Raw genomic sequence first — 23725 nt, forward strand, 5'->3', positions numbered from 1 at the left:
AGCAAGGAAACACCAAAGGAACATGCGCACTAGCTCCTTGCCGCATCCAATTAGAAAACCTGTACATTGAGACTGCCAGCCAATGGGAGGTTGGTTTTGTTCGCTGCTTCCACGCCCAATCACTTTTGCGGTTGCTCACTTGCAGCCTAAACACTAGCAACATTTGCGCAAGCGCACTTCAAACTGGAAAGTTAAGGTTGCATTTTGGCGTCACATAAGTGAGGGGGTAATGAATTCCTACATCACTGGTTCCAAACTTCTCCCACCGTTCTGTCCCTTCCCTTGATTTCAGTTCTTTTAAACCGGTTCCTCTCAGTGCCTTAAATGGCCCTTGAGAGGGAAAAAAGGGCACACAGGGAGTCACCACCTTGCGCCCCTGCGCATGTGCAGTGACCCGAGGCGGAACCGGAGCGTGGGGATTTCGCGCCTGCGCTCGGGTGGCTCGGTGCGGCTGTGCTGGCCGGCGACGAGAGCATGTCAGCCCCATTTGAGGAGCGCAGTGGGGTAGTTCCGTGCGGGACGCCCTGGGGTCAGTGGTACCAGACTCTGGAGGAGGTGTTCATTGAAGTGCAGGTGCCACCAGGCACTCGAGCTCAGGATATCCAGTGCGGTCTGCAGAGCCGGCACGTGGCCCTGGCCGTAGGCGGCCGCGAGATCCTCAAGGTAGCGGCTAGTCGGGCCGGCGTTCTCCTTCCATAGACCTTCGGAGCCCCGGGGCCCTAAAGCCCGCCCTTCCCGAGGAGTGGTTGTTGGTGGGCAGGTCGGCTCCTCTCGCCGGCAGCCTGGGAAAGTGGTAAAATTGGCCTGTGTTTGCTCTGCTCAGAGCACCGATTCTTAGGGCAAATCTTGAATTGTGGAAATTTCGAGATTGCATTTTACTGTTTAATTTCCCAAAAAAGTCAGGCCTCTGCTTGCGATTACTCCAGAGGTCGTGCGGAGAACGGGTTAACTAGGTCGTTAAAGGGACAAGCATTGATCCTACATATTCTCTTTTCCGGGCACTGATCTAGGTTTGGAAATGAAAGACCGATAAAATCCTCCTGCTGCAGAGCGGGTTACGTTCCTAGTAAATATGTAGGCTGGTATGGGAAAGCACGACATGGAAGGGACGGTATAACAGGGTGAGAATTCAGAGATAGTGTCAGGTGACTTGTCATCTGGAATTAGACATACCCTACGTGTTTGCAAAGTGGTCAAGCCAATTGTGAAGAGGAGTAGAAAAAATAATTAGCGCCCATTTCTTCTCATCGATGCCCTTTGAGTCTAGACCTGCTAAACCCAAAGCAGTCAAAGTTCACATAACAATTTGAAAATAAATTTTGTTCCTAGATAAGAATCCCAAGATGTTGGGTTATCTTGTAGTGTGGAGGTGAAGGGAGACTACTTGGTAGGATACCCTGCTGTGCCAGTTTTCTAGTTTTTTAACCTTAGGCAAAAAGTTATTCAAAGTTCTAACGACCTTGTTTATATGCAAGGTGTGGTAATTATAGAACCTTTCTTAGGATTGTTTTGATCAAAGTATGGTATCCATGTGGTTGAAGAGCTTGCAGAGTGCTTGGTATGTTATTGTCTCACACTGCTCATCTGTTACAATTATTTTCTATAGAAGCGCCTTGAGTGCCTGGGATGATTTGTGCAAAAGACATTGATTTATGTCCTCTTGGATCTTAATGAGCTTTCTGAATATCTGTACAGTTCCTACTTTCCAGAATAATTAAAATTCCCAGCACCTTTTTATTTTTTATTTGGAGACAGAGTCTCCCCGAGTTGCTGAGGCTGACCTTGTACTTGGATCCTTCTGCCTGAGTCTTCTTGAGTTGCTGAGATTACAGCCATTAGTCATCATACCTGGCTAAATGATTTTTTAAAAGTAACATTTTAATTTCAATTACTATAACTTAAATTTGGGAAAAGTATGTGTTTGAGCATGGGCATTTTCATCTAAATTTATATTTTGCTTCTTTTTTTATTGACACAAGGTTTTGTGAAAAATTAGAGCACATTTCTCATGAGGTACAGTATTTGCTTTAAGGTTTTTGTTTTTAATGCCAACATGTCAGCGAAGAGATTGATCCAGTTTTTATGTTTATTTATGTTTATTTTAAACCATTTTTTAAGCAGGAAATCCCTTTTTGTATTCTTAAATTTGATTAGTAAAATTAATGCATTTAATATATAAATTTTACATTTGGCCAATTAGTGATCAGTACTACTTCTTCATCTTCTAAAAAGTTAAGTCTGGGCACAATGGGGCATACCTGTAATCCCAGTGACTCAAGAGGATGAGGCAGAAGGATGGCAAGTTTGAAGCCAGCTTCAACAATTTAGCAAGACCCTGTCTCAAAATAAAACGCAAAGTATAAATGGCTGGGAATATAGCTCATGGGTAGAGTACCCTTATGTTCTAATCCCCAGTACCACAATAAGTAAATAAATATTCAAGGGCCCTGGTCTTCCTTTAGGGAATTCTGTGTTGCTTGTCATAGTAAATATTCCTATAACCTAGATTTCATTTAACCCTGGAAGGAAACTTAAGGTTGAGCACATAAATGTAGTGAAATGGTGTAAGATGTGTTCAGTTTGAAATTAGGTAAGTCTTAATGAAAGCTTTGTAAAACTAATGAGAAACTCTATATTTAGTAACATGTTTATTTTTCAGGGCAAACTCTTTGATTCTACAATAGCTGATGAGGGAACGTGGACTTTGGGTAAGGATAATCTTTTAGGCTTCATAGAATCTTTGTTAAAATTAATTTTGTATTGGAACTTAATATCTTTCCCCTTAAGTCCTTTGTCTTCAGAGCTTTGGAGAATATAGAAATACTTTGAGAACAGTTATATGCAAAAATTACCTAATGTTTTTAGGAATATATAAAACAATAAACTCTAGTATTTTTGTAATTTTTTTCTTTAGAGGATAGAAAAATGGTTCGTATTGTTCTCACAAAGACAAAGAGAGATGCGGCAAATTGTTGGACTTCTCTTCTGGAATCTGAATATGCAGCTGATCCTTGGGTACAAGACCAAATGCAGAGAAAACTTACATTAGAGAGATTCCAAAAAGAAGTAAGTCAGATGACTCTATGAAGGTGTATGGTTAAATATCTAAAAATAAGAGAATAATTATTATTTGACATTAAAACTCAATGTGTTTATGAAAAGTAATAAAAATTAATGTAATTTTAAGGTAAATGATTAGAAAATTTGCCTTTATAATTTTTTAAAATTTTCTTGAAAATAACTTATTTGTATTGCTATGATTTTGAGTTTAAATTTACTTAATGTACATCAGTAAATCGTGAGTAATGAATTCTTTTTTTTTTAAATATTTTTTACTTGTAGATGGACATAATACTTTTATTTTATTTATTCATTTTTATGTGGTGTTGAGGATGGAACCCATTTTCTCACGCTTGCCAGTCAAGTGCCACAACCCCAGCCCCAAGTAATGAATTCTTATAAAGTTAATATTAGGATACATATGTGGCATAAAAATGTATAAGGTCCCTTCACCATCATTCCCTCATTTGTTTCATGTCTCATTTTCATCTTCTATTTTGGCATTTCTGTTTGTTTCATTTTTAGTTTAAGTGGAGGTTCACACTGTATTATTGTTGTTGTTTTTAATATTGAGAGTTTATTAGTCATCTGGCCATGGATTGAATTCATAATGCAAAATATTTATATCGCAAATTGCTAAAAGGGGTGGTATCAAATCAAGAGAGAATGCAAAAGGCAAAGCAAGATTTTAGTTAGTGAATAGAGTATATTAAATACATTAGATTTGAGAGGCAGAGATACTCATACCTCTCTGAGGCATTATGAAAATATCCATGATGGAAAGGAAAACTGCTTGAAAGACAACCTGTTCCACTGTTGTTTGAGATGAAAAAAGTGAGTTTTTAATCATCATTCTGCTGTGTACTCTTTCTCATATTTACTGAGGTGTAGTTTGTATATCATATAATGAAGCTATTTTAAGTGATCCATTGGGTTCCACGCTGTGTTGTTTTTCATGTTGTCTTCTCATTTAATAGTGTATGTTGGATATCTTTCCCTAATAGTACATATGGATAAAATTCAGTCCTTTTAATTTGCTTCAGAGCATTTCCTAGTTTGGGTCTATTAATTATTTATTTGGCTATTTCTCGTTGATAATATTTGGATTTCTCCATTTTCCTCTATTTTAAGCAGAGCTTATGTTTCCATCTCTGTAAAACTACTTGAATGTTCCAAGAAACATATCTTTGAGCCAGATATCTAGGAGAGGAATTATTGAGTCAAAGCACTTTTAAAAATTTTTGATGAATAATTCTTTTTATATGATGATTTCCAAATACATATATCTAGCCTAGACTTTTCTTCTGAACTTTGGATCTGCATATTCAATTACCTGTTCAGCATCTCCATTTGACTATCTGACAGATGTACCAAACTCATCATGTCCAAATTAGTAATCTAATTTCCTCCATAAATTTATTTGACCTCCATCCTTCTCATCTTGTTAAACGCAATTGGGTCTAGGGATTTTGCTCAGTAGTAGAGCACTGCCTAGCATGTATGAGGCCCAAGGTTCAGTCCCCAGCATTGCAAAAAAAAAAAAGGTTAAATCAGTTAATGGAAATTAGTTGCATAGGTCAGAAAAATTGGGAATCCTCTTTGATTCCTATCTTCTTTCTCACGACCTTTCCAGTTTGTTAGGAAGTCTTATTAGAACTATCTTCCAGATGTATTCAGAATTTAACCACTTATCACCACCAGCGCTACTACTACTCTGCTGTGTACCATCTCAAATATATTGCCTGGATTACTTCAGTAATTTTCTAACTGGCCTCCTTCCTTCTACCTTGCCCAGGCTGTCTTCTCAAAATAGCAGTTGGAGAAGTCCTTTTAAAATGCAAATTGGATCATACAATTTCTCATAACTCTGCAAGTTGCTCCTCTTACTGGATTAATCTAAACAGTTACTCTGTTATCTCCCCAACCTTCTCTTCTCTTATTGCTGTCCCCCTCAGTCCTTCTACTCCAACCATACTGTTCACTACTATTAAACATAGTAGCCTTTTCTTTAGTTGTCCTGACTTGAATACTCTTTTTCCATAGTTTAGCTAACTTCTGCATTGTTTTCAAATCATTGCTCGATGAAGCATATGTTGATCAATCATCCCATTTAATACTGTAGATTTCTCCCATTCCCTTACCCTATCCTATCCTATTTTTTTTTTCTTTTTTTATGGCATTTAACCAGCTTTTAACAAACTAGACCAGTGATTGGCAAACTGTGGCTTGTGGGCCAAATTCAGCCCAATGCCTAGTTTTTAAGTAAAGTTACTACTATACATCATGCTCATTTGTTTTTGTATTATCTTGCATGCAGCAATTTCATGTAGTTGTGTACTTGTGAAAGTTGTATATTTGTGTATACTTGTGTTGTCTGCAAAGCCTGAAATATTTACCATATGACTACTTAAAAGTTTGCCAACCCTTGCATTCAATAATACATGGTTTATTGGTCTCTTCTACAATGGACACGCCACTGGAGCAGGAATCTTTGTTCACTCTTGAACTTCACATGCCTTTAATGGTGTCTTTCAAACAGTAGTAATTCAGTAAATTTGTTAAATAAATGAAATTGCCCAATGAAAAGATGAAAGCCTGAGGTAGTATGTATTTTATAGAATTGCTGTGAGAGTTAAATGTGTTGATATATATTTACAGAACCGTGCATGGCAATACAGTAAGCTTTCAAGATAGCTTTTAAAATCGGTTTATGTATTGATATTCAAATATGTTTCTCTATAAGCTTGTCAATGCAGTACTATACATATCAATCTAAATATCTATAAATTGTAAACTTGAAAAATACTTCATTGTTTTAAATTTTATTTTGGTGATTACAGCGAGGTTTGGTATCTTTTCAGTTTTTGTCCATTTAGATCTCCTTTTTTTAATCAATTACTAGTTCATACTTACCTTTTTCCTAGTTTAAGTTTTATATCATACATTTTTTTCATGTCTTTTAGAATCCTGGTTTTGACTTCAGTGGAGCAGAAATCTCAGGAAACTACAGTAAAGGTGGACCAGATTTCTCAAACCTTGAGAAATAACTGCTTTTCTTTTTTTTGCTACATTCTGTGGATCCTAGCTGATGTTGCCAACTTAAAGGAACAGATTATGTGCTAGAAGAAAAATATGGATGCTTGCAGTTAAATTGCAAAATACATTTAAATATGGTTCTAAAAATTGCATTCAAATATGATTTACATAGGAAACGTACAGTGGGAACTGTCTGTGAACATATGGTAATTTTTTTGGACTTATTTTTGCTCAGCATGGAGTTTTATACGCTACATTTTACCAGTTTCATATTTAAATGCATTTTTACTATAAAAAACATTGGGGTACAGATCATATTAAATGAAAGGGTGCCTTCAGAGAAAATTAAGTTTTTCTTTTGATAAGTGTGATGCAGGAATAAAGTTCAATAAACTTTTTCAGAAAGAGGATCGTATGCCCCTTCATCTAAGTACATTAATTCACATAAGTATTAAAAAAAAAAAAATTAACAAAAATTCCACAAAAGTATTTGGGGTAACAATATTAAAAGAGTTAATGTAAATTTCTTAATTATAATATTATTTCTTAAGGGATTACTTTATGTCAAGAAATTGAAAAAGTTAAAAAAACTAATAATTAATACAAATGAGAAGTAATAATACAACAGAGAAGCAGCTAAGTGAATACGGTTATTGGGCATGTCGTTTGTAGTAGCAGAATGCAAATTTAGGTCACTGTAAAGCAGAGGCATTATTTTTCTCTTAGTGATTCAGAAATATAGACAGGGATTTTTGTCGTTTCTTGTTTCTGGTAATGGGAATTTAACACAGGGGTGTGTTCTGCTGAGCTACATCCACAGTCCATTGTTTACTCCATAAGACACAAGATTTCACTAATTTGCCCAGGCAGCCTCAAACCTTTGATCCTCCTGCCTCAACTTCTTGAATTGCTGGTATTTACAGGTGTGCACCACTGCCCCTGGCTATATATAGGAATTGTCGAGATTTCATTTCATCCTGTATCCTTTTTAATTTTTTTTTTAAGGAATCTCAAATGTATAGCAAAGTTACAAAGTAAAGTACACAAAATTTCTTTCTTCCTGAGCCATTTGTAAATAAATTTAAGAGATGATTCACTTTAGTACTTTAGTGTGTATTTGCTGCAGAAAAGGACATTCACTTTCATAACTATAACCTAACCATTAAAATTAGGAAATTTATGGTGACATATTACTACCATCTGTTCCTCAGATATTCCCTCTAATCACAGTGAACTGATAGTCCCAATAATGTCTGTCATAACAAGAAAACTCTTTCACAATGATGACCTGCCTGTAGATGTCAGTCTGGAACAAGTTATTTTTGTGTTTTGTTTTTAACCCCCATTGGCTTTAAAAACTTTGGCATTTTCAAAGATTACATTCTAGCTTTATGTGATATTCCTTTTGTTTATTTAATTATTTATTTGTGATGTTGGAGATCAAACCCATGGCCTTAAAACATGCTAGGCAAATACTCTAGCACTGAGGTACATCCCCAGTGTCTCTGATATTTTTTCATGATGAAATTCAAGTTGTGAATTATTGTCAAGAATGTTATAGAAGTGACCTTATTTTATCCTATCATAGATTAATGATTTCAATTTGTCCTACTTAAGATAGTGTTACTTAGATCACTGAATAAGATAGTGGCTGCCATACTTCACTATAAAGTACCTCCTTTTAAGATTAATTATTTTGGGAGAAGGTAATTTAAAAGTACTGCCATGTTTCTAGTCAAAATTTATATCTGTGGAATCAATGTCTTACTTGGTGGGTTAAAATCTATTATTTTTATTACTTTGATGTTTTAAATTCATAAAATTAAATTATTTGCCAGTAAAAGACACATGCTAGGTGACTTCTGTTGTCCTTTTAACATATTCCCATGATTATTTGAGTGATTTCTTACTCTGATCTAATATACACCAGGCTAATTACACATTCCCTGCCCCAGTCCAAGAATCAGCCATTTTTCCAAGGAACCCTTTTGTTCTCTTTAGTGAATAAGGGTATTTTTAAGAAGCTGGGGGTATAGCTCATTAGTAGAGCACTTGCCTAGCATGTTCAAAGACCTGAGTTCAGTCCCCAGCACCACATACGCAAAACTATGATCTGTGTGTAAGTAATTACTGTTAGTTTGTATATAATATGTGTAGTACATCTGTGTGTGTATCTATATATAAAATTATATGTAAAACCATATGACTTCACACCTAAACTTTGAATCCAAATCTCATCAGGTTCATTTTACTTTTATCTCTTTATATCTTTATAACTCCCATAGCTGTAAGAAGTCTCATTCCTATTATACTTAATCTATTTGACTACCTGTCATAGGTCATCTCACAGGGAGATCCTCCTCATCATCTCTGAACCCCAATACTTAACTCTGGATCACTGTAGCCTGTCCTCCTCTGATGCCTACTTTGTTCATTTTACCTAGTAATTTCAGGAATGAGTTGTTCTTTTAATTGGTTTCTTTTTGGCATTCAGTTTTACAGGAAAATTTTAACTTTCTGGGGTATAATTCAGTGAAATTTAGCACATGTATAGATACATGTGAACAACTTCATAATCACCCTAAAACAGTTCAATCACTAAAAATACCCCTATGCTATCTTTGTAGTCACCCCATACCTCCCAATCTCTAAACTTTGTAAACCACTGATCTATACATTTTTGTCTTCTCAAGAATATATAATATAGCCGGGCATAGTAGTGCATGCCTGTAATCCCAGCAACTTGGGAGGCTGAGGCAGGAAGAACACAAGTTTTAGGTCAGTCTCAGCAACTTAGCATGACTCTTGTTTCAAAATAAAAAGGGATGGGAATATAGCTCAGTGGTAAGGCACTCCTGGGTTCAATCCCCAGTATCAAAAAAGGTATGTATTTAAATTATAAATGGGATCACTTAATTTTTAAAAAATAGCTTTTATTGACATAATTCACATACATTTCAACGAAAGTATATAACTCAATATGCATAGTATATATAGCCATTACCATAGTCAATTTTAGAATATTGTCATTTGAAATAAAATCCTTGTACACTTTTTTAAAAAAAAATTTAGTTGTTGATGGGCCTTTATTTTATTTATTTATATGTGGTGCTAAGAATTGAACCCAGTGCCTCACATGTGCTAGGCAAGCGCTCTGCCACTGAGCCACAATCTCAGCCCCCCAAAACCTTGTACACTTTAACAGTCATCTCTTCCTGCCTCACCAGCCAAGCAACCACTAATTTATTTTCTGTTGCATAGATTTCCCTGTTCTAAACATTTCATATACGTGGGATCAAATAATATGTGGATTTTGGTTACTGGATTATTTTACAACAGCGTTTTAGAGGTTCATCTGTGTTCTAGCATATATCAGTATTTCATTTTTATGTCTGAATGTTCCATTGCATGGCTCTATCATACTTTGTTAATTCATTTGTAAATTGATGGGTGTTTGGGGGTTTTCCATCTTTTATCTATGCTTTATATTGCTGCTATAAACATCTGTGTAGAGATTTTTATGTGCATATGTGTTTTATATGGAATAGAATTTTCAGGTTATGTTTAATAATTTGAGGAACCATCAGATTGTTTTCCAAAGCAGTTACATCATTTATTCCCACCAGTGGTGTACCAGAATTCCAGTTTCTTCACATTCTTGCCAGTACTTACCTGACTCTTGGAATCTAGTTATTCTGGTGGATATAGAGTGATAGTTCTTTGTGGTATCTCTGATTTGCATTTCCCTAAAGCCTATGTCAGTCTTGTGCTTATTGAACATTTGTGTATCTTCCCCTGGAGAAATGTTTTTTTTTCAAATCCTTTGCCCCATTTTCTTTTTCTTTTCTTTTTTTTGATACCAACGATTGAACCCAGGAGTGCTTAACCACTGAACCACAGCCCCCTTTTTATTTTATTTTTAAATTTTGAGACAGGGCCTTGCTAAGTTGTTAGGCTGGCTTTGAACTTGCATTCCTCCTGCCTTAGCTGAACTGCTGGGATTACAAGTATGTACCACCACACCCGGCCCTTTGCCCATTTTCAAATTGGATTGTCATATTATTTAAAGTTCTTTATATATTACCTCAAATATCTGGTATATGATTTGTAAATTGTCCTGTGGGTTATTTTTCACTTTCATGATGGTACCTTTTGAAGCAGTGAAGTTTTTAATTTTGATGAAGTCTAATCATCATGTTAGTAGATCATGCTTTTGGTACCATATCTCAGAATGCTTTCCTTAAACCCAATCATAAGGATTCTTTCCTTTGTTTTTGTCCTAAAGTTTTATGATTTTATGTTTTACATTTAAATCAGTGGCCTGTTTTAAGTTAACTTTGTGTAAGGTATGAAGTTTAGGTGGAGGTGATTTTTTTGTATGTGGCTGTTCATTTATTTCAAAATGATTTGTTGAAAAGACTATCCATTCCCCAGTGAATTCTCTTTGCACCTTTGTTCAAAAATCAGTTGTTATATATTTATGTGTTTTTGTATGCTCTTTTCCATTGAACTGTGTGTAGATCCTTTAAAAATACCATACTACCTGGATTATTATAGCTTTATATTGCAATTGGTTAGCATGATTCCTTCAACTTTATTCCTTTTCAGAATTGTTTTGGCTATTTTATTTCCTTATCTTTCTATATAAAGTTTAGAATCAGCCAGGCAACATCTATGAAAAAATCCTTGTAGCTTTTTTTTTGGCAGTACTGGGAATTAAATCCATGGAGCTCTTTCACTGAGGCACATCCCTAGCCCTTTTTATTTTGAGACAAGGTTTTGCTCAGTTGCTAGACTGACTTGGAACTTTTGATCCTCCAGCCTTAGTCTCCTGATTCCTGATGGGGTTTTGAATGGAATTGCCTAAGTCTTTCAATCTAAGAACATTAAGCTCCTTTTTGATTTCAGTCTTCAGCATTTTGTGTTCTTAGTAGTTTATCTATTTTATTAGATTTATTCCTAAGTGTTCATTTTCAGGGAGGAGATACTGTAAATGTTTTTGAAATTTGGGTTTTCATTTGTATATTACTAGCATCTACAACAAATATGTTAGAGTTTTGTTTGTTGACTTATAGTCTGTTACTTTACTACACTCAATGATTAGTTCTAGGAGTTTTTTGTTCTTATTGTTATTGATCCCTTCCTTGAGTTTTCTACATAAACCATAAATAGGAAGTTGTATTTTATCATGTTTAGTCTATATACCTTTTATTACTTTTTCCTGCCTGGTGCACCAGCTAGAACAATAAAGTGGAAGAAGTGATCTTATCTGTTCTTTAGGGTTTTGAAAGCATAGCTTTTCATCATTAAGTAGGATATTAGCTGTACATTTATTTTGTTCTGTTTGTTACTGGGGATTAAACCAGCAGTGGGGTAGTGGGCAGAGTGAGGGGAGCGGTACTCTACCACTGAGCTACCTTTCCAATTCTATCTATACATTTACAGCTTTATATTATTATTATTTTTTAATTTTAAGACAGTGCCTCACTAAGTTGCTGAGGCTAGCTTCTAACTTCAATCTTCCTCACCCTCCTGGGTTGCTGGGATTATAGACAGGAGCCACTGTGTCCAATTAGCTGTAGTTTTTTCATACATAATTTCATCAGATTGAGGAGGTTCCCATCTATTGATTTCTAGTTAGCTGAGCTTATTATCAGAGTATGTTGAATTTTCTCAAATGAGTTTCCTTTGATCAAATGTTTTTACCCTGTTTAGAACGTTAATATGGTGGCTTTATATTGATTTTCAAATTTTGAAATTGCTTATCTCCGCACCCCCCACCCCAGACTTGGTCATGGATATTGTTCAGTTGATCCATCTAGATTTAATTTTCTGAAAGAGACACTGTAGAATCTTAATCCTTTATGAATTTGCCAGAAAGATTTTAAATAAGCATTTATTTTTAAAAAATAATTATATAATTTATTTAAGCTATCCAGTTCATTTTGGTTGTTTTAGTACTTCTTGTCTTTCAAGGAATTGGTTTAAGCCTGGCACAGTGGTACGTACCTGTAGTCCCAACATCTCCAGATGCTGAGGCAAGAGAATTGCAAATTCAAGGCCAACCTCTGCAACTTAAATAAACAAAAGGGGCTGGGGCTGTAGCTCAGTGGTAGAGCATCCCTGGCTTCAATACCTAGTACAAAACAAAAAAATAAAGAATTGGTTCATTTTACTGTGATTGTATTTGTTCATATTTCTTTGTGTTCTTTTAATGTCTTTAAGGTTTGTAGTGTTATATTGGCTTCATTCCTAATATCCATAATTCTTTTGTCAATCTTGCTTGTTTATCAGTTTTATTCTTCTTTTCATTTTTAGTACTGGGGATTCAACCGGTATGAACTATAGCCTTTTTTATTTTTTGAGACAAGTTCTCATTAAGTTACTGAGGCTGGCCTGGAAATTGTAAACCTTCAGTCTCCCAAATTGCTGGGATCATAGGCAAGTGCAAGTGCCACTGCCCCAGCGTTTTTACTCTTTTCAAATAACTGCTTTTTAATTTTGTTAATTTTTTCTGGTGATGGTGTTGAATTTCATCAATTCCTTTCTGTTTTTTTTCTTCCTTTTGCTTGTTTTGGGTTTTATTTTTTACTTAAAGTTAAAGCTTATTGATTTAGACCCTTTTTCCTATTCAATAAAAGCAGTTGATGCTGTAATTTGCCGAGTATTGGTTTAGTTGCACTCCACAGTGTTATTTTCATTTACACTGTTTAAATTATTTTCAGATTCCTTTTTAAGGCTTCCTTTTAGAGCCATGAATCATTAATCTTTAATTTCCAAGCACTTGCAGATTTCCCTATTGATTTCTATTTTATGTTCAGAAAACATTTTATTTAAGATCTTTTAAATTTGTTATGATTCTTTTTAAGATCCATGAAAGGGTCTTCCTTGGTGTGACTATTTACATGTGCTTGAAAATAATGCTTAGGAAGCATTTTTAAGATGGTTTAAGTCAGATTTGGTTGGTGGTTTTATTCAGTTCTACATTTTTGCTAATTTTCCAATAATTCTATATATTACTGACAGGAATGTTTTAATTCCCTAACTGTGATTTGACCATTTCACTTTTCAGTGTTGTCAGTTTGATTGATGTATTTTTAAGTTGTGATACTCTGTGTCTACAAATTTAGGATTTTCATTTTAGTCAGTCAATTGCTTTATCATTGTACGTCCTTTATCCTTAGTAATTTTGGTTGCTCCTCAGTATACTTTGTTGAATTGACATAAAAATTGTTTTATCTTCTAGTTCAATTTATTTTGTTTACTGTTTTGGCTTATGTAAAATTGTGTCACAATTTGGCAATGTATAAGCAATGACATCTTACAAAAATTAATTACTGTAAAATTCTCTATTATTATTGTCATGATCATAACAACACTGAAGTTAATGTGGCTAGAATTAGTTTTGTTTAGAAATTACAGTTTCACATGAGTCCAATGAATCCTCTATTTACAATTAATCTATATTACAAGGTAATGTAAGAGGTAAGAGTATAATAAGAACATGGCCTCTGGAGTCAGAACTGCCTGGATTTGAATTCCCCCTCCAAGTACCAAGTAAGTGACCATAGGCAAATCATTTAGCTTCTCTGTGCTTCTACTTCATTTGTAAATTTGGATGGCCTCACTCACTTTAGAGAATTACACATGATGATTCATATAAAACATCTAGTAATAGTACCTGACAGCAAAAGCTGCCATTGCCAGCTTTAAAATATTAGTTAAGGGTTGGGAATGTAGCTCAGTGGTAGAACACTTGCCTAGCATGCACAAAGCCCTGGGTTCAATCCCCAGCACTACAAAATAAAAGAATAAATAAAAATGACTTTATAAAAAAAAGTTAGCACAGAAATAGCTCTAAGGATAGTAGTGTGTAGTATATCTCATTTTAAACAGCATGTTTCATAATTAGAAAAACAATCAGGTAACTTTTTAAAAAATAACACTATTAAAGGTTTTTTAAATGTCTAATAGGAGTCAAGTGCAAAAGAGTTTTTTCTTTGATCAGTAATTCCTGGCAATGTCCACATTATAAGATATCTTATTAGTTGTAGTTAAATATTAATAATTTGAGATCATATATTGTTTCTATTGAACAATAATCACCAACCGATCCAACCAGGATTAACATAATTAGTCACTTTGCTGCTGGAATGCTAGTTAATTAGGTTGAGAGGTTGGGGGAATCACAGTCTTCGGGACAGGAGTCCCATGTTGCCTGCAAAGCAATAAACCTTTTTCTTTTTTCTCAAAACAAAAAAGCTTCAGGTGGGTGGAATCTACATCCATAGCAGTGATGAATCTAAACGACAAAAGTGATTAATATTGCACAAACATCTTTTTAATGCATATTAAACATTAACTTGTTGTATCAAAATATTACGAAGTGTCAATTAGGTAATGGCTGTACATTAAAAGAGATTTTAATTTCTGCTTCCATGTATCTTTAGTAAAAAATTTCAATATACTAAATAGAGACAGATCTTTATCATTTTTATTATTTCATTACTATGCTAAAATAATCAGAAAAGGAACAAAACCACCCAGCAAAGGATTGCATTTCAGTAATTTTATTGAAAGGTATATTCCTTAGTACCAAACATAATGGTAGTTTGTTAGGTTACATCTGCCAACTCAAAATTAACACTGATGTTTTCAAAATATTGAAATATCAATCTTTTGGGAAAACTGAAAAGTTATCCTTGACACACCTTACAAAAGTTAAGGATAAAATAAACTGTGGTTCTTTGGTTTATTTTTCAGTGCTTATATATCCATAACATTGTCAAAATTGGTTACAGCCTTTCTGGATAGACTCAGGCTACACACTACACTGAATCATTGCTTACAACACTTTAACATGGTATGTCTCCTTATATTCACACGCTGATCTGGAGAATAGTGAACACTACCTCAGAGATCTCATAATTAGAAGTTGCCTACATAAGACACAATAGGGGCATTTGTGAAAGTATATTCTCTTCCTTTTAACCCATTATATCCCATCCTATATACAGGACACCTATAAAAATGAAGGAGTTTTATAGGGCTCCTATAAAATTCTATAGGTTTTTATAGGTGCCCTGTATATAGAATGATGGGACATAATGGGTTAAACAAAATTTTACATTAGAAGCAATGGCAGTTGTCTGTAGTAAAAACTTTGGGGAGTGCTTTATCTGGCCTAAATTTAACAGGGTAAAGCAAGTTTTCGAAGTATTAATTTATTTTGAGTTACTAATATAATAGAAACATTTTCTTAATGAGGCAGTAAATTCTATGTAAAATTTTTTTTATCATGAATACAAACATCACGTGTTTCTAGAAGAAATATTAAAGATAATGATTACGCCAAATTTACTCGGTCTATAGTTTTTGCTTTATATAAAATGCCCTCAAATTTAAATGTAATTCTCATATAGCATTGAACCCTCATCTCTGAATTATCTATTACTTGAATTATAGGTGCCAAGAAATCATTTACATTGCCTAGACTATTAACTCTTATCTTGCCTTAAAGTGCTTTTGTGAAATGTTCATTTTTGATGTAAATCTGATAATTTAACACTTAAGTAGGTTACCATTTCAGTACCACCTAAATACAACATATTGATCAATGTAGGAAATGAAGATTCACAGTTTACCTTCCCATGCTTATAATCACTGTTTCACATTTATGCCTTTAGCTTCATTTGAATGCTTCACAGGTGAATTTAATCTAAACATTATTTTACTACATCATACTATTAGACAGTTTTTTTAAGTCCGAGAACATTCTGCTAGGCTTTATAGCTTAAATTCATTATAACATTATGGAATCCACATCTCAGGGTTCTGGAGAAAAGGCCTCAAGAGAAGAGGTTTTTTATTGCTACAGAAATAGACCTTAAGTAAACAACAACCAAAACAAAACAAAAAAAATCCCAACTTAGCAGAAGTCTGCCTAATTATTACTACAAGTTAACTGTTCATTATTCTCAGATTCATAATCATATGTAGATGTTAAATATTAACATTTCGTTTTAAGAGCAAAAAGATAAATCATTACTGTGAGTTAAGAAATTTAGATGACAAGAATATATAACATATGCAATGGCCAAGTTTACATTTTTTATCATCTAATTACTTCCTAGTAGTTCAACTGCTATAACAATGATACACTGGCAATTTCCTAGTGCAGAGATCATCTCCTTATATTACTCTTTCTTTAAGTATGATTTTTAAAAAATATGGGCCAAATTGGTTTTTTGTTTGTTGTTTGTTTTGTTTTAATGGATATTTTTGGTCCTCTTATCCTACTTAGGCTTGTATAACTTTAAATGAGCTAAAGCTTAGGTTATGCATACTGCAAGATGACTGGGGTGAGGTCCTATTTCAGTGCTACTTTACAAATTTGGACTATCTATCATTGAGGATGTTTTCTAAGCTGATAATTTAAATGGTCATTAAGTGAAACAAACAGAGGTTGGATAATTCCTTTCTCTAAGGGTGTTGCACCTTATGTGTAGTAAATGCCTTCAAATATTAGCTGACTAGATCAGTGTCATTTTTCCCTCTGCTATTCCAACTCCATTTTGCTTATTTTGAAAATAATATTGCAATTTTTCAATTGTAGAAGAAAATTATGTCATTGGAAAAATTTCTCTATATGAAGAATAACAACCATATTTGCCAGTTAAGGAACCGTTTCAGGAATTGTTGGAAGGTGAGTTATTTTATAGTAACTATGCTTCAGTTGCCGTGCAGTACGTCCAGAAACAATCCATTTCAACTTCTGAACATTTGGTTTGGAACACTTGTTTGATGAATATTCAGTTAAACACTTGGATACAAGCTCCTGCCAGAAGGTCAAATCTCTGCCATGTATCTGCACATAAAATTTTAAAAGTTATTAATGAATTAAAATAAAGTCTTGTATTTAACTACAGTAACAAATACAGCCTACTAACGTGTGTCTTTCCTGGTCAAAAAAGATTCAAGGCTAGCTACTTAAGTTTCAAATAAACATATGACCTTTCATTTTATTTCAGGAGATAGTACAAGTGGTCAAGTTTCTTTCACAGTTGTTAATAGGATTTAAGCTATGACCTTGACACACCTTGGAATGTTTCTGAAGACATTCTACTCCTTCTGTTAACTCTACACAGTTCTGTGCTTGAATCTCCAAAGCTATGATAGACAAAGCCAACACAGAAGGCTGAAAAGAAATAAATATAATGTAAATGTCAAATATAAAAACAGATCTACATAAATGTTTATTCTTTATAAAATATTTACCTTTGCTTTAGAAAATATGATCCTGCAATGACATGCCTTAAGTTGAGCTTCCAGTCTTTCAAAATTAAGGCTATTTCTCCTTTAAAAAGAAAATGGAAGTGATTTTATTATATCTAGTCAGGAACAATTTTTAAAAAAATATTGAAATCTGTTTTTAAAAACAACACGCACATTTATCATAGGAAGTCATTTGAAGTAATAGAAATTTCCCTTTTAATCAGAGACATTAAGTTCTTAACCTGAGTTTTAAATGATTTGAGCCAAAAATAAATAAAATGAACAGAATCTTGCCACAAATATCAAGATTTATTTTCATTTTAATCTATTTCTATACCTATTGAATGTTCTTTTCCTATAAATTTGAATTAGGTGCTGCACTGTTACAAATATTGATTTTATGCAATATATAGACAATATCATTCAAATTTCTAAAGTTCATTTGTTCAAAACAAAGGGCACATACCTTTCAAATGGCAAGTTCTCTTGAATGAGTGAGTAATAGAGTTGCAGAAATTGAAAGGCAGTAGTAGCTTTAACTTTCCAACACACCTTCTCCAGTACAATCTTTTCCATTCTCATCAGGTCTGAAACCGTGAATCTATATTGACTTATGCGGATCAAGTCAGTTGCCAATGGGACATTCCTTTCTTCTTCTACTGATTTTACAGCCAAATAAAAGCAGCTCAGTCCAACACACCCAAGGTGCTTGGGCTGTACCTAAAAAGAAAAACCAAGCCGATGCATCTATCATATTTCAATTAATATAGAATAAAGGATAATATAGAACTCAGACTCATCATTATGAGTCATTATACCTAAAATGTAGCCTGTCAACACTACGTACCCCTCTTGGAACTATTTTTTGACCAATATAACTAGTTTTCAGTACAATGTGTGGCTTCAGCATAACAAAATTCTGACTTTTTTTTTTTTTAATCATTGTGAACTACAAGCAAACACTGTGTTCTAATTTGACTAAATTAACTGGTCAATGACTTAACACAAGTACTCAAACATGTTATAGCTTATATACAATTTTCCTTCCAGGATGTTATATTTTTTTTTTCCACACTGTTTTTGCAGTAATCAAAAATATTTTTAAAATACTACTATAACACATACCATTTACTTTGCCTATAAATTTCAATCTACAACAAATCCTTTTTATGTATTTGTCATTTTCTAAATGTCTACAGTGTGAAACTGTAAGGTTTTAATCAATATCTCTGTTCTCCTCTTAGAACATTTTTGAAAACAATTTTAATTTTTAAATTTTTCTCTTATAAGCCTTTAACAGTAAATGTACACATAATTAATTTTCTTATTATGACTTCTCCTATGATGATTATCTGTAGAAACATTCCCACATAAAACTATTATATTTGAAGGACAGCTCTATACTCTTCATTTTGTGAAACACAGATTCAAAGGTAGTGCCCACACATGGTGTCTAAAGAGTTGTTTAATAAGTTTTTGAACCATTCAATTCAACAAATATCGGATTCTTTCTATACATGATGCATTGTGTTAGCTACTAAAGACTAAAATGTGAGTTTCATTCTAATTTTGACATTATCCAGTGATCTTGTGGGTACAGGGAAGGCAGTTGTACTTTTAACAGTTAAGCTTTTAAGCTTGAAAGCTACACGGATGTCTTACAGAGAAATAACTATATACCCATACTCCTGGAAAATGATACTTCTTGAAACTGAAATAGTTAAAACAATTAGAATTTGTTATGATTAGTAGAGAAATATATCCTCATTCTTAATCATAATCTAGCATTCTGCCTTTAACAAACTTCGTTAAATTTAAAAAACAACTGTGCATACAGTAGCACTATTCACACTAGCCAAGCTATGGAGCCAACCTAGGTTAAATGAATGAAACTGGAGACTATCTTGCTATGTGAAATAAGCCAGTCCTCAAAAGTCAAAGGCAGAATGTTTTCTCTGATATGTGGAAGCTAATAAAAAAAAAATAGGGGGGGGGGTGTGTTGGGGGCAGATTTTTAAAAAAAAAAGAATAGAAGAAAGATCATTGGAGTAGACAAAGGGAAATAAGGGAAGGGAGGAGGGTGGGACAAGGAAAGATAGTGGAATGAATCTGACCTAACTTTCCTATGTACATATATGAATACACTACAGTGAATCTCACCATCATGTACATTCACAACACACTAATTAAAAAAAAAAAACTATAAATAGCAGAAAGACCAGTAGAGAATAGGGAACAGATGGGGAGAAGAGGAGGTGAAGGGGAAATACTGGGGACTGAATGAGAACAAATTATAGTCCATGCTTTTATAATTATGTAAAAATGAATCCTATTGTCAAAAAAAACTGTAAATACATGGAAATATTCAACCTGTCAAGTTTTTAAAAACATCCAATTTTCCATCTGGAAGACTCTGCAATTATTTGATATTGGGCTATTTTCCATCTCAGAATATAACTAATAAATGATACATTATTCTTGATTATGATAAGGAAGCATCTAATACAATAGTGCACAAAATTCCTATAGTGTTTTGGTTATTTGCTGAATATACAAAAGTTTATGAGTATGAGGCAGAAGCTAGCAATTACATCTCTAACACAATGAACAAAATTAAGAAATATTCAGGATAATATAGCTTAAACATACCTTCATTTTAGACAGAAATCTATCCAGCAAATTCACAGCTAGAGAAAATGTCTCCGTGTCGAAGCCAAAGAACTGAGTTAGACTAAGAAGATCTTTTACTTCAAAGTCCCTTAGTCTTGCAGTCATTCTGAGGCCATTATCGTGTGAAGACTCAATTAGCCTCAAGCCACAGACCTTTGGCTGACATCTAGACTCCTGTTCCAACAGGGTATTCAGCTGGTGTAGCAGTTTCTGAGAGTCAGTTGTTGTCAGTACCTCTATCATCTATATATAGAACAAATCCCAGTTAGGAGTAAGAGTAGCTCTTTCTGCTTTCCTTGGCTATCTTTGCATTGTGCAAAGAGGTGTTCTATAGTACATATCTTCCCTCTCTCAATGGAGCTAGGGAATCTAAATCATTGCAAAGCGCTGTTACATTCCCCCTGCCCCCTTCTACAAATTGGTCACATTGTAAATTCTGAGTTTCTAGAACACAAGAACTATACATTTTTTAAAAATGTAAGTCTTCAAGAAATATTGTGCAAGTTGCTTACTGACAATGGATAACAAACGAACAGACACTGTAAGGCAGGATACCAAAACTTTGGGATCGAACAGTAGCATGTATTGTGCCTCGTATTAACAATGTGAACCATTCATGTTGGTTAATTTTCCTTAACTTTTATGTAAAGTGGGAAAAAGGTTATTACCTGCACAAGTCTACCTGTGCAGATTAAAATAAAATCGTTTAGAGCTTAGCGCATAGGTAGATGCTTAATAATCATTGAACAATAATGAGCTCATTTCCACATCTAAGATGAAGGTAACAATATCTGATTGTAACGATTACACAAGATGATTAAAGAGTGTAGCACAGTGCTACGTAATGGTTGATTTTTATCAGTATTATGGGGGGGAGAGGGTGCTATGCGGGGCACGTAGTAGGCTGGCGGGGCGGGGTGCGGTAACCTAGTCTGCGAGATGAACCTGGGAATTACTGTAACTGTGCATAATACAACTAAGACCCCGCAACAGTTAAGTCTAGATACGCGGAAGGTAACTAGAGCCTCACATCAATTTAACGATGGGAAGGCAGGACACCTTAGGGTTGAACCACTAACTTCAGGGGTCCAACCTTTAGGCTCCTGGAGTGGTCGTTGGGACTGACACCTCAGGAGCACTGAGCCAGCTCCGCCCCTCCAGGCTCAGACTAGCCTGGGCTTGTGCACACACTCTCAGGACAAGGGCGCGGGCCAGACTTAGCCCTCCGCGCGTGCCTCCACCTTGCTCTCCACCCGCCCGAGAGTCACCCGAAACCCCACTCAGCTCACCTTGACAGAGACTGCGGCTCCTCAGCAGTAACCACCCTCCCCGGGCCTAACTCCCACTTCGCCCCAGGATATCAAATCCGAGAGATCGCGAAGGGGAGGGGATTCCAGAGACAGACTGGAAAGGCCCGGGGAGGGGGAGCTGCGGGTGGTGGTTTCAGCAGCGCAGCTGAGACGCCTCTGCACTCCTCAGGGTCAGCTCCGAGCCGAAGGGGCCACGCCTGGCCTCCGGAGTGATATATTGGAGGGCGGGCCTTTCCCGCGGGGGAAGCATTTTTGCCGCTGATTGGTGTGGTTCTTTTGATGGATGGCCTCCGTGGTCCAAAGAGGGCTGGTCCATAGAGGCAAAAAAGCTTGGCCAATCAGCGCACACTTCCTATTATAAAGACTCGAATTCTCCGCCCTGTTGAGGCCACGCCCCTACCCCTAAGCGTCTCTCATTGGAGAATTTTCTAAAGGGTCTTCACGCCGGAGGGGGCCGAACTAAATACAACGTGCCAGAGCTTGTCACGGCCGGTCGTTCTGCCGCCAGCCAAACTGTCAGACTATCATTCCAGAATGTACGGGGAATTTTCTCTGCAGTATTGTAATTGCAAAGTGGTTCTGCCTCCTCTTTCTAAAAATACAATGACAAGTTAAAAAAAAAAAAAAGTCAAGCTTTGATTTTTCATTACACATGGAGAGGTGGTAGATTGTCTGTGGTGCGGTTTATTTAAATTCCAGCAGGTTCTCTTTTTGTGAACTTTGGAGATCGACTATCTTCGTCGCGTTTTGCTTTTTGTATAATTTGTCAAATAGTGTGATGGCGTTGGACTGTGTAATTTCTTGATCCTCTACTAATTTTTTTGAACATGCTTTTAAAACAAATTTAAATAGTAATGTAAACAGTTAAGTTGATTTAAAACGAAAACTGTGTGGCGGACCATTAAGAGCAATACAGGAAAATCTTCAATGTAGTGAGTGTGAATTTCAATCTCCTATCTGGGTGTAGAGTAATATTACTCTTCTTATTTAATATAATGAACTTAATCTGTATTGGCCTTTTCCCTGCCAGGTTAGTGGGAAAATAATTAGTTGGAACTCTTTCTGGATTCCTTCCCTCTCTCCTGGATTATCACAAGTAATAAGGGTCTACTAGTTAACAAAGTCTGAGGAAGAGGGCATAAGAGATCAGTCCTCAGCGCTTACAGACTGCAGCTAGAGATCTTTGTCCTCATGATCAATTCCTGTTCCATGGTTCTCTGGACATTGAAAGAGTAAAAATCTGAAAGATTTTGCTGGTACCTCTGCTGTTTGCCCTGCCATGTGCTTTCCTGAGCCAGAGCCCCAAGACCAAGCCCTGGAATAATTGGGGACAGTGATGTGAAGGGGAAGGGGGAGGAAGGCTAAGGGAGAAAAAGTTAATGCCTCAAGATAATACCTCAGTCAAATTATCAGGTCAGTTTTAGAAGCTGTGGCACAAATGGGGAAGGGGCTTTTGTCGCCCTTGAAAGTAGACAATGAAAATAAATTGGCACTTTATTGATTTTTTTGTGATGCTGGAGACTGAACCTAGGACACTATAGCATTGAACTGAATTCCAGACCTTTGAATTTTTTATTTTGAGACAGGGTCTGGCTAAGTTGCCAACCTGGCCTCCAACATGTGATTTTCCTGCCTCAGCCTTCCTAAGTATCTGGGATTGCCGGCATGCACCACCAGGCCTGGCTTACCTTGGTAATTTAAATTTAATTGAAAATACTACCTGCAAAAATATGTGAGTTTACAAATGTACAGTTCTCCTTTCAGTTTTTAGGTCCTGTTATTTCTAATTATTAAATTCACACTATATAAGAAAAAGAGTTTAAGAACTATAAAATATTTATAGCAATGACAAGCACACACAAGTTTGTTAATATTTATTGAACTTCTAATTTGTGCCAGTGGAGGACAGGCTAGAGTAGTTCCTTACCTTGTAGAACATATAGTTTTGTGGGTAATATGAGCACATAGATTTAAGAATAAAATAAACTTATTAGCTTTGTGACTGTAAGCAAGTTATTTAATAACATTGAGTTTCTATTTTATCAAAAATAGGAAGTAAAAATTATCTTACTCATAGGGTAATTGAGAGGATTAAATAATGAAAATACATAAAGAGTTAGGCAGTATTCCCAGAATACAACAAATTACTTGATAAATGGTGGCCTTTATTATTAATTTACAAAGTTACAAACATTTATTTTTACCCTCCCTTCTTTTTTCTTTTTTGGTGCTGGTGCCAGAGCTCTATATATGTTAGGCAAGCATTTTACAATCGGGCTATGTCTATAACCCCTAACATTTTTAATGTATTTATTTATTTATTTTTGCAGTAGTGGGGATCGAACCCAAGGGTATTGTATCTCTGAGCTATATCC

General features: G+C 35.2%; 2 protein-coding genes across 3 annotated transcripts; one reads left to right on the plus strand and one right to left on the minus strand.

Annotated features, from left to right (window-relative positions):
- The first annotated feature begins 420 nt into the window (after positions 1 to 420).
- On the plus strand, positions 421 to 6504 carry Nudcd2 (NudC domain containing 2). The gene is made up of 4 exons (XM_027938761.2): positions 421 to 663; positions 2660 to 2708; positions 2915 to 3066; positions 6024 to 6504. The coding sequence occupies exons 1-4, from the start codon at positions 475 to 477 to the stop codon at positions 6105 to 6107; spliced, it is 474 nt and encodes a 157-aa protein (XP_027794562.1). The 5' UTR covers positions 421 to 474; the 3' UTR covers positions 6108 to 6504.
- Positions 6505 to 14650: 8146 nt separating this feature from the next.
- On the minus strand, positions 14651 to 21548 carry Ccng1 (cyclin G1). 2 transcript variants are annotated; one of them, XM_027938684.2, is made up of 6 exons: positions 21330 to 21548; positions 20020 to 20283; positions 17837 to 18090; positions 17374 to 17452; positions 17195 to 17293; positions 14651 to 16963 (listed from the first exon to the last, which is right to left on the minus strand). In XM_027938684.2, the coding sequence occupies exons 2-6, from the start codon at positions 20281 to 20283 to the stop codon at positions 16772 to 16774; spliced, it is 888 nt and encodes a 295-aa protein (XP_027794485.1). In that variant the 5' UTR covers positions 21330 to 21548; the 3' UTR covers positions 14651 to 16771. The 2 variants fall into 2 exon arrangements, with proteins under 2 accessions (XP_027794485.1, XP_027794486.1); XM_027938685.2 differs by lacking the exon at positions 20020 to 20283 and having other exon boundaries at positions 21330 to 21545.
- Positions 21549 to 23725: the final 2177 nt, after the last annotated feature.

This window comes from Marmota flaviventris, chromosome 5 (genome assembly GCF_047511675.1).
Source record: "Marmota flaviventris isolate mMarFla1 chromosome 5, mMarFla1.hap1, whole genome shotgun sequence".
NCBI lineage: Eukaryota > Metazoa > Chordata > Mammalia > Rodentia > Sciuridae > Marmota > Marmota flaviventris.